General features: G+C 63.4%; 1 protein-coding gene across 1 annotated transcript; it reads right to left on the bottom strand.

The window, feature by feature from the left end:
* Nucleotides 1-931: 931 nt before the first annotated feature.
* On the bottom strand, nt 932-8,078 carry TFAP4 (transcription factor AP-4). Its single transcript, XM_032126486.1, has 7 exons — nt 7,844-8,078; nt 4,155-4,320; nt 3,604-3,702; nt 2,952-3,122; nt 2,594-2,731; nt 1,428-1,586; nt 932-1,310 (listed from the first exon to the last, which is right to left on the bottom strand). Exons 1-7 carry the CDS (start codon nt 7,930-7,932, stop codon nt 1,116-1,118), a joined length of 1,017 nt encoding a protein of 338 aa, XP_031982377.1. The 5' UTR covers nt 7,933-8,078; the 3' UTR covers nt 932-1,115.
* Nucleotides 8,079-11,019: the final 2,941 nt, after the last annotated feature.

Genomic DNA, 11,019 nt, shown 5'->3' on the forward strand with positions numbered 1-11,019 from the left:
CACGAGCCTCTTTTTTTTTTTTCAACTTTCTTAACAAAATAGAATAGCTTCTCAATCAACACAAAGACCTGAAAATTGTAAAAAAAATACAAAAAAAAAACCCAACAAAAACCAACAAAACCAAAAAAATCCCAAAACAAAACAAAAAAAAAAAAAAAAAAAGGGAAAGGAACCGAGAAACAGCTGCAGCTGGGGGGAACCTACTGAATACCACCGAGGCTCTACACAAGACTGGCCTAAAACCCTACAGCCGGGTGGGGGGCAGCGGGGCGAGGGGGGGACGCACAAAACGGGGACCCCCCACCCGCCACAACAGACCCAAGCAACACAATCACGAAATAGAAAAGCTCTTCGGAGCTGACGGACCCCACAAACCAGATTAAGTGCTTAAAGGAGGGATGGGAACGGGGTAGGGGGACAGGGATGGGCACAGGGACGGGGTGGGGTGTAAAAATCAGCCCCCAATCTGCCATCCCTGTGCCAAGGAGGTGGGTGTTGGAAATGCCAGGGAGGAGTGGCATATGCCAGCCCTCCTACCGTGCTCAAATGGCATCATCCCAGGATTATTTTACTCTCCAAGGGGGTTTTCCCTGCCCCACATGGGGTGCGGGAGCCATGGTGGTACCCCAATGCTGGGGATCCCTGTCCTGCCTATGCTGCCATGTCACTTGGCATCTCCCCCCTGCTTAAAAACGAACATTGAATTAAAAGAAAAAAAACACAAGAGAAGGAAAAAACCAAATTAAGATCCCAACCAAAGGCCCTGTCCCAAGGGATCACCATCGGGAACAGCGGGACTGCTGCCGGCTTGGCAGGATTCCCTGTGGGTCAGCAGGTGGGGGGTGACAAACCAGGGTGGGGGGCTGTGACCCCCGTCCCCAATGCCCCCCCCCCGTGCCCCGAGCCCCCCGTGCCCCACTGTGGCCACCCCCAAGCCCCCACCCCCCCGGGAGCTGAAGGGTGACCTTTGCCTGCCTCTAACGCTCTGCTTTACAGTATTGGAAAAAGGTCATAAAAGAGACCCAAATCGCGTTGTATTTTTTAAAAATTTCAGCATATTCTCTGACGTTTCCCCCCCGCCCTGGCTTCCCTCCCCGGCTGCTGGCCGGGGGGTGTCAGGGCAGCTCCCCATCCCCCGAGGGCTCTTCTTTGCTCTGGTCCATGGAGTCACTGTCGTTGCCCTCGGTGTCAGAGGCAGTGTCGGAGGCGGAGGGCTCGGGGCAGGCGCGCGCCGGTGTCACGATGACGGCGCGTCTCTGCTCCTCTTCCTGCAGCTGCTTCTCCTGCGTGCCCTCGATGTGCTGGATCGCCTGCCCAGGGCACACACCGACTGTCAGGACATCGCTGGGGTCCCCTCTGACCCACCCCAGGGGTTAGGGACCCCCCGAGCCCCCCACTGCCAAACCCCCCACCGCTCCCCAGCTTACCTGAACGATGGTGTCCAGGTTTTGCCGGGACGTGGAGACCGTGTTGATGACCGAGGATGGGCCCATGGTGACCACGGTGACGTGATGGGAGGGAGGCGGCGCTGGAACGATCACGGTGGGGTGGTGGGTGGGCGCTGGGGGAGCATGTGATGGCAGGAGCTGGGGACAGAAGGGAAAGCCCGGTGAGCAGGGACCTGGGCATGGCGGTGTGGGGAGAACCTCGTGCTTGTTGACAGAGCCCAAGCTCCATAAAAGCTGAAGCATCACTCAGCTGCCCCAGTTCTCCATCCCAGTGGATACAGGAGGATGCCAGCTGAAAGCTGCTGCCGCCTCAGCTTTGCAAAGTGGAACACGAAGGATTCCCCGTATCCCAAAGGGCAATGATTTGGGCTCTGAAGCCAGGAGAGGCAAGTGCCAGCCCCTCCATGGCCAGGAATTCCCCACATCCCTCGGAGATCCTCGCTTGAGCAGCGGATGAGAAGATCCGCCCTAGCAGGAGGCTATGGAGAGTTCACCTAAAAATAGGCTGAACTTCCCCAGGAGGCAGCCAGCAGGGACCCTGCAGGGACACGGCTCTGCAGAAGCCCAAGAAGGGGGAAGAAGCTGGTGTTCTTCCCTCCCTTTGAAGCTCCTGGAGTGGCGTGGCCCTGGGCTGGGCTCGAGGGCGGCAGTGCACAGGGACCGGTGCCGGCACAGCGCTCGCCTCCTCCCTGCACCACTGGCAAATCCAGGTGCTTCGGGGGAAAGGCTGAAGGTTCCCATCCCCACCGCCTGCCAGCTTGACGCTCCCCTTTCCCAGACTGTTGGGTGGCAGGGAGTGGTTTGGGGATCCCTAAAATTCAGTGGGAGCCACCCAGAGAAAAGTGAAGCCCCTGAGTTGAAATCCTGCCTGGCAGCAAGTGACCTTCCCTGTACAAACCCCTCTGTGCCAGGGAACAGAGCCTCTTGGAAGCCACCATAGTTGGTCTAGTCCACAGTCCCTCCCTGAAACACGGGGTGCCTGCAAGCGCAGCCCCAAGCTCTGTGGGGGGCTTTGGGCCACCTCTTTCCCAAATCACCAAGGGTGGGAGCCTTGCCAGCACACCACTGCCCACAGGAGGTGCCAAGTCCATCACCAAACCAACCCCCTGTGTGTCAGTGCCTGGGGGTGTCTGGGGCACACTCACCTGCGTTCGGATCTGCTGCTCGCGCTCGAGCTTCTCCTGGTGCAGCAACCTCACCTGTTCCTGCTGCTGCTGGAGCTGCACCTGCTGAGCGATCACCTTCAGCTTCTCGGGGTACATGTGGGCCTCCAGGGAGCGAACCTGCGGGCCAGAGAACCCCGGTATCAGTGGGGAGTCCGGCACGGCCCCGCTGAACCCCAGCTGCCCCCTCAGTGGCGTGGGCACAGCAGAGCCAGGAAGCCCCGGACGAGCATGGAGAAGCGGTGTCCAGAGCAGATGTTCAGTGACCCCACAGCACTGCTGGTGTCCATGGGGTTCACTGGGGACATGGCAGAGGCTGCAAGAGGGCACCTGGCCTCACCTGCTCCTCCAGCATCATGCGGACCGAGCGCTCCTTGTCCAGCTGCTGCCGGAGCTCAATCATCTCCCGACGCAGATCCTCGGCCTTCTCATCTTCCCAGATGTCCGGCGAGCCGATCCCCTCGTCTTTGTCCTCTGCCCGTCGCCGTTTCGGGGAGGAGCCACTGAATTCCTGCCATGGGAATGTGGTGTCAGGGAAAGGGGGCTAGCACGGATGCTCTCCCTGCCATCCAGACATCTGGGTGATGCCACTCCCCACCACAGCTCCCTGCAGGAAAGGGTCTCCCTGGGGTCGTGTTTGATGCCTGGAGACAGATGGGCTCCTGCATGTGACCCTCATCCCCACAGCCTTGTGCCAACCTGATTCTCACACTGTGACACCCAGGACAGTTCAACCACAGCACCTGAGCTGTCACCAGGCCATCCCCGATACCCCAAATGGGTGGAAATAATGGAAAATGGGATCCCAAGCCTTCTTCCCCTGCCAGGTATGGGATGCCAGGTTGAATGGGGCTCCCTGCCCTGCCAGGAGAATGGAAACTGGCTGATCAGGGTAGAGGGTCCCACCCTGACCCCAAGGAACTACGATGATGTCCCCTCTGTGGCCAGCCAGGATTGTCCCACCCACTCCTGTCCCACCCCCTGGGCACTACCTGGATGAACCGCTTGAGCTGCGTGTTCTGCTGCAGTAGCCGAGTCTTTTCCTGCTCCAGGGAGAAGATGTACTCGGCCGTCTGCTGGAGGATGGCTGCCTGTGGGGGAGCCAGGAGGGGCATGCTGAGGCAGGAGAGACCCCAGCGTCCCTCCAGGCCTCCTCCTGACAAGCTCTGCAAGCAGCACTGCTCCTTGCCTGTCCTCGGTGTCTCCTCCCAGAGTCCCCTTCACCCCAGGTTCCCCCTGGGACTTCCACCGTGGTGAAACGCCCCAGTTCACCCACCTTGGGAACCTGACCGGCTGCCTCCTTACCCCACTCCACTCTGCAGTGGGGTCCCCATCTCACCCAGGAACATGTCACCCTGCTCCCGGGGCACTGGGGGCTGTCACACACTCCCACCCCACTCCAGAACACCGGGTTGGGGATGCACAGCCACTCCTGCTGGGAAACTTCCCCAGGAGAGAGCTCCGTCACCGAATTAACACCCAAATACCCCAACTCCACCTTCAGCCCCTCCATGTGTGGGACCAGCGTGTGCATCCCGCTCACCTTGCTGAGCTTCTCCCCGTCCGTGTGTGGGATGAGGGTTTTCAGGGACTGGAAGCCAGCATTGATGCTCTGCATCCGCCGTCTCTCGTTGCTGTTGGCGATTTCCCTGCGTATCCGCCGCTCCTGGTCCCGCTGGGTCTCCGGAGTCAATGGGATGTTGGCCAAGCTGCGAGAGAGACCCGGGGTTAGGGAGGAGGGCGCTGCACCCCTGCTGCCAGTTCACTGCATCCCCCCTTGCTTTGCAATGATGGTTCCAAGCCACCACAGGGATGGGTAACGCGGAGGGGACGATGGCTGCGGTGCTGGCAATCACCGAAGCAGGTGGGTGGGTTTCTCCAGCCCTGTATCCAAAGCTTTGGGGGATGCACTGGCCAAGCAGTGGCCCTGCTGCAGCCCCCTGGTTCTACTGGGCTCAGACACACTGCCCAGTGCCAAGCCTGGGCGAGGGGAGCTGGGGACCCCCGGCTGGGCAAGGGAGGCTGCGGGCTGGCCGGCTGTGTCCCTGCAGGGCCGGCCGGCGTGTGTGGCCCTGGGAAGGCGGCTCCCTCCCTCCCGCCCCGCTGATGGCTTCCAGATGACAGCTCCCAGCAGAGAAGCCCCCGTCCCACCCCAAGCCGCAGCTCCTGCCTGCTTCCTGCCGTTGCCTCCTCGCCCCCCACGCCCTTGCCCCGCAGAAGGGCCGGGAAATGCCTCCCGGAGCCAGCGATGATGCCAGCATGGAGGGCGAGAGTTCCAGACAGCCAACACCCACAGGTCCAGAGCACCAGACCTGAGCAAAGCTCACTGCTGTGGGGTCCGGCTTCACCCACACCCTACTTCTTCCCCGAGGGAAGCGGGGCAGAGGTTTTGGATCGCACCGTGCCAACTCTCCCCAGAGTGCAGGCACCCAGCACCCGCTGGCGCCGGGGATGCTGCGAGGCACTAAAGACTAAACACAGGAGCTGGGCCGCCGGCGCGAGGCGAGATAAGACGGGCTCCAGCCGCCCGTCCAGGTGCCCGGCGGCTCCAGGACGGGGAGATGGGAACATTCCACCCGGAGCCTTGCCAAAGCCAGGCTGGGAAGCAAAGCCCAGCATCCCGCCCTCATTGCCCTCCTGGCGAGGCCGTGGAGGAACCACGGTGGTTTGGGAGCCCAGGGATCTCACGGATACATGCAGCACCACCGTGTGCCCAGGCAGTGACCGGAGGCTCGCTGGCCACTCATCATTGCCTGTTGCAACTGGGGCATGCACCACAACTCCTCCAAGATACATAGGGATGGGGAAAGACCAAGCTCATCCCAGAGGGATGGGAAAGGATCCTCACTCAGCCTAAGAAGGGGATGGATCCCAGCTCTGTCCAAGGGGACAGGAATGGATCCCAGCTCAGCCCAACAAGATAGAGAAGAATCACAGCTCATCCCAAGCAGATAGGGAAGGATCCCAGATTAGCCTAGAGGGATGGGGAAGGATCCCAGCTCACCCTAGAGGTATAGGAAAGGATCCCAGTGTATCCTAAGGGGATGAGGAGGGACCCCAGCTCAGCCCATGAGGGCCAGGAAGACATTTGTCCCTAGCCTCTGAGGCAGTGTCCCAGCACAGGCTGACGCTGGGTGCCAAGCACCCACTGCACTGGTTCCCTCACATGCAGTTCCCAGTGGGTGTCCTGGGGGTGTGGAGCTGGAATGGGTGCCCAGGGGTCTGCCCCTCTCCCTGGAAACAGCCTCTGCCGCATGGAACAAGAGCTGCTTGCAGCAGGATTGTGGCACAGGGCTCCCATCTGGTGGTGGCTGTCACCCACCTCCCTGCTCCTGCTGAAACCAGCCCCAAACTTGTCCCCAAAACACACCAACCGTGCAGGTCTTGGAGACATCATCCCTTTTGGGATAAGGAGGTGGCGGGAGCACTGCTCTAGGATGTTGGACCACCAGAAACTTAAGGGGAATGGGATGGAGAGGCCCAGGACTGGGCAGCGCGGAAGTGGTTTCTTAAATACCGGGGAAGGAGGAAGAGCCTGCTTCCTCACCGGCAGACCTCCCGCAACCTGCCCCAGCTGCTCTTCCTGGGAAGAGACCTGAGAAGTGACAGCGAAATACAGAAAGGGCAAAGACCCATGGATTCAGACACCCAGCATGGCCAGGGATGGGGCAGCACAGAGGCAGGGGGAGCAGGTGGCACCCACTGGAGTCCCCGGGGTGTCCCCAGCCTAGTGCTGGTGCTGTGGGGTTTGTGTTGGGCAAGCAGAATTTGGTCCTTCCCACCTTGGCGAGGACATTGCACTCGCCTGGACCTCGTGGGAAACAAACCCATGTGGGTGTCGGAGCCAGGCCCAGGCACAAGGCCCATGGCAGATGCCCCGCTGTCCGCTCATGTCCAACACTGACCACAACTGGTGCTGTGGGCAAGGGAGGCACAGCCATGTGGGCAGGGTGTCCCCAAGTGCCTTGAGGTCACAGGTACCGTGTTCCCGAACTTGCAGGCAGTGTATCCCCAAGTTCAGAGGCAGGGTATCTCCACGCTTCCATGAAGGGCACTCCTAAGCTCACTAAGCTCAGGGTCAGGGTACACCTGAGTGTACAATAAGGGTACAGTCAAGTGTCCCCAGCACCCCCAGCTCACAGGCAGGCTGTCCCCCAGCACCCTGAGCTTGCAGGCAGGGTGTTCCTGAGCTCCTCGAGGTCATAAGCAGGGCAGCCCCCAGCACCCCGAGCTCCATGCAGGGTGTCAGCCAGCAGCCTGAGCTCAGGGCAGGGTCTCCCAGAGCTCGGGGCAGTGGGAAAGCTGCTCCCGGAGCTCTGTCCCGTGCCGGGGTCAGTGTGGGGCCGTGCTCCGAGCGGGACGGCCGCATCCCCCTGCCCATGCAGTCACCCCCCAACCCACGGGTCCGCAGAGACCAACGCGGGGGACCCCAGTGAAGCCGCCCCCCCTGCCCTGGGTCTCTGCCCCACCGCTGCACCCCCGGGGGGGCTCAGGTGTGGCCGCCCCCCGGGATCGCCGCGACGGAGCCCCCCACGCCGTGGGGCAAGGGCAGCACCCCGAGGGTCCGGGTCCCCAACACGTGCCGTGGGGCCCAGGCTGCCCCACAGCCCCGCGGGGCCCGACGGTTCGCGCCGCCCCACGGCGGACCCGGGCCCACGGGGGCTCAGAGCTCCCGGGGGCGGGAGCCCAAGGCCCGGGGAGGCGGAGGGGGGGAGGGGGTGGCTCAAGGCCGCCCCGCGTGGCCCCGAGGCCCCCGGCCCCCCCCCGCCCCCCGCCAGCCCCCGCCGAGCCCCCGCGAGCGCAGCCCCCGTCCCCGGCCGCTCCCCCGCCCGCCGGGGCTCCCCGCGTGTCCGCGGGCTTTGTGCCGCCGCTCCCGCACTACATGTCCCGGCAGCCCCGGCCGCGACCCGCCTCCTCCGGGCGGCTGCAGAGTCACGGCCAGGCCCGGCGGTAAACACACACCCCCGCGCCCCCCGGACCCCCGCGCCCCGCGCCCCCCGCCCCGAGCGCGCCCCGCCGCACCCGCGGGGGCCGGGCGGGGGTGGGGGCGCGGCGTTCCCCGCCCGGGCCACGCGCGGCCGCCGGCCCCATGTGCGCGGCCGGGACCACGTGCGGGCGGTGGGGCCGCGGCGGCCGCGCCGCTCCCCCCCGTTCTCCGCTCCCCTCTTCCCCGCCATGCCCCCCCAGCTCCCCCGAGCCCCCCGAGCCCGGGACCTCCCGGCGCCCCCCCACCTGCAGAGCCCGCCGATGACCTCCTTCTCGGATTTCCTGAAGTGCTGCAGGGCCGGCACCTTGGGGGCCGGCACCATGAAGTACTCCATAACGGGGGCGGGGGGCCCGGTTCAGCCCAGCCCGGCTCGTCCCGGCCCGGTTCAGCCCCTCCCGGCCCGGCTCCGGCCTCTGCCCGCGGCCCAAGGCGGGAAACAGCTGGAGCGAGCGCGGCTCCCGCCCGCCGCCGCCGCCGCCGCTCCCCCGCCCGCCCCCGCCCGCCCGGCGCCGCCCCCGCCCCGCACCGGCCCCGCGTAAACAAAGGCGGCGGGAGGGGCTGCAGCGCGGCCGGAGCGGCACCGGGACACGGCGGCGGGACGCGGCGGGACACGGCGGGGCGGGGGGCGACTGGAGCGGCCGGGACGGTACCGACCCTTGCTGGCACCGGCCCGTCACACCGCGTCGCGTTCTGACCTAGCTCCATCCTATGCTACTCTATCCTATCCCACTCTATCCCGTCCTACCCTCATCCTGCCCTGTCCCCAACCCATCCCACCTCATCCCATCCTGAGCTGTCCCCATCCCCTCCAATACCCATCACATCCTATCCTCATCCCATCCTGCCCTAGATCGCCTATCCTATCCTACCATACCCTATCCTATCCCAGCCTGACCTGTCCCCATCCCATCCTACCTCATTCTATCCTACCCTAGCTCCATCCCGTCCTACCCTATCCTAACCTGTCTCCATTCCACCCTACCTCATCCCATCCTGCCCTAGTTCCATCTGATCCTACCCTATCCTATGCTATCCCATCCCTCGTGTCCCTATCTCATCCTATATCAACGTGACCCGTCCCTATCCCACCTCATTCCAGCCCATCTTGCCATAGCTCTGTCCTACTCTGCTCTATCCTATCCCATCCTGACCTGTCTTGTCCCTATCCTATCCTATCCTATCCTATCCTATCCTATCCCAGTCCTATCCTGACCTGCCTTGTCCCCGTCCCCATAACATCCAATCTTCATCCTAACTCATCCCATCCTATCCAATCCAGTCCTGTCCTATCCTGTCCCATCCTATTCTATCTCAGCCCATCCTGACCTGCCTTGTCTCCATCCCATCCTATCCCATCTCGCGGTATCCTGACCTGTCTTGTTCCAGTCCCATCTCATCCTGTCCCATCCTGTCCAACCTCATCTGATCCTGTTCCGTCCCATCCCACTCTGTCCTGTTCCCATTCTATCCTACCTTATCCCTATCCTGTCCCACCTCATCTGCCCTACCCTATCCTACCCTATCCTATCCTGTCTTGTCCCTATTCCATTTTATGCTATCCTTTCTTGTCCCCATATAATCCTCTCCTATATCCAGCTTGTCCCACCTCATTCTACCCTATCCCCATCCCATCCGGCCTAATCCCCACCCCATCCCATCCTATCCTACCCCACCTCGGCCTGCCCTAGTCCTGTCCCATCCTCTCCTACTCCATCTGATCCCATCCCTATTCCACCCCATCCCTGTTTCCAGCAAGGTCTGGCTTCTGGGGGGGTCAGGGGGATGATTCTGGGGGGGGGGGAGGTCACAGCAGCCTTGGGGCTGCCACGGGGCTCAGGGAGTTGGGGGTGACAGGGGTCATGTGGCTGGCAAGGGGCTTTGGGGAGGAGGCTCTGGGGGTTGATGTGGGGCTCTGGGAGCTGATGGTGAGCTTGAGGGGTTGATGGGGGGCTCTGGGTGCTGGCAGAGTGGCTCTGAAAGCTGGCAGAGGCCTTGAGGAGCTGCTCGGGGGTCTGGGGTCTGGCAGGGGCTGTGGGGCCTATCAGGGGGCTTGGGGGCTGGCAGGGGCATGGAGCTCACAGGAGCCTTGGGGTTCAAGGCTTTGGGGACAGCAGGGTCATGTGGCTGGCAAGGGGCTTTGGGGGGGCTTCTGGGGGGCTGGCAGAGGGGTTCTGGGGCATGGGGGGGCTCAGGGGGATAGTGGGGGGATGATAGAGGCTTTGGGGGGCTGTGGGGGCTGGCAGGGGGCCACAGGGCTAGCAGGAGCCATGGCGGGCTGGCAGAAACTGAGGGGGCTCACAGGGCACAGGGCTGGCAGGGGCCATGGGGGGCTGGCAGGAGCCACGTGGTACCTGAGGGACCTACCTGTGGCAGGTGACCACCCCCCAGAGCCCCCCCAGCACTGTCTGCGTGGGTCCAGGGCCACCGGAGCAGGAACGCCGGGGGGTCCTGGGGCTGGGCTGTCACCCTGGAGGGGCAGGACCCGGCCCTGCAGAGCAGGGTGGGCTCAGCCCTCCCCCTCCCACAGCCCGGCCCCGCCGGGAGCTGCAGGACAGGTTCTGCCGGGTGTCCCCTGGGCCCCCTGCCCGGCCCCCGCGGGGGCCCCACTGCGGGGGCTGCGCGTCCCCCCACGGCACGGGGACCACCGCGACCCCCCTCCCTTTTATACTGAGGCTGTTGGGGACACAACAGCTTCTTCCCTCCCCGCAAAAAAAAATCCCACGGGTAGGGTGGGATTGCGGTCACCCGCGTGGGACACTGCTGCCCTCCCGTGTCTCCCCTCCCTGTGGCGGGGATGTTGGGGACACAGCGGCTCCCCTCCGCAAGAAAACCCAAACCACGGGTAGGACGTGGCCTCAGCCGCCTGTGTTGGTCAGAGCTGCCTGTCCATTCGTGTCCCCCGTTCTGCTGCGGGGCTGCTGGGGACACAGCACCTCTGGCCCCCCCCGCCCCCCCAAAAAAACCCCAAACCGCGGGTGGGATGTGGTTTCAACTGCCCGCGTGAGACAATTCTGCCCCTCATTCGTGTCCCACCTTTTGTGGGGCTGTTGGGGACACAGCAGCTCCCTCTCCACCCAAAAGTCCGCATGGAACGGTGCTTCCTCCCCATGCGTCCCTCCCTTTCCTAGGGAGGACACCGCATCTCCCCCTGCAAAAAAAACCAAAACCAAAACAACCACGGGTGGGGTGTGACTTCCGCCACCAGCCTGGGACAGTGCTGTCCCCCACGTGCGTGTCCCCCCCCTTTCATAGTGGCGCTGCTGGGACAATGCAGCTTTCCCCGCAAAAAAAAAAAACAACCAAACAAAAAACGCGTGGGACAATGTTGTGTGTCCCCCCCCTCCCGACCCCCCCCCCCCCCGAATTTCTGGAGGGCCGTTGAGGACACCGCAGCTGCATTCCACCCCCAAAATAAAATCAC

Source organism: Corvus moneduloides, chromosome 16, assembly GCF_009650955.1.
Source record: "Corvus moneduloides isolate bCorMon1 chromosome 16, bCorMon1.pri, whole genome shotgun sequence".
NCBI classification, from domain to species: domain Eukaryota; kingdom Metazoa; phylum Chordata; class Aves; order Passeriformes; family Corvidae; genus Corvus; species Corvus moneduloides.

Coding starts and splice junctions, on each gene's coding strand:
- TFAP4 (XM_032126486.1), bottom strand. CDS start 7,932: ATGGAGTACTTCATGGTGCCGGCCCCCAAGGTGCCGGCCCTGCAGCAC. Junction 1,587..2,593: donor AGCAGCAGATCCGAACGCAG/GTGAGTGTGCCC, acceptor TTCTGTCCCCAG/CTCCTGCCATCACATGCTCC. Junction 1,311..1,427: donor ACCTGGACACCATCGTTCAG/GTAAGCTGGGGA, acceptor TGCCCTGGGCAG/GCGATCCAGCACATCGAGGG.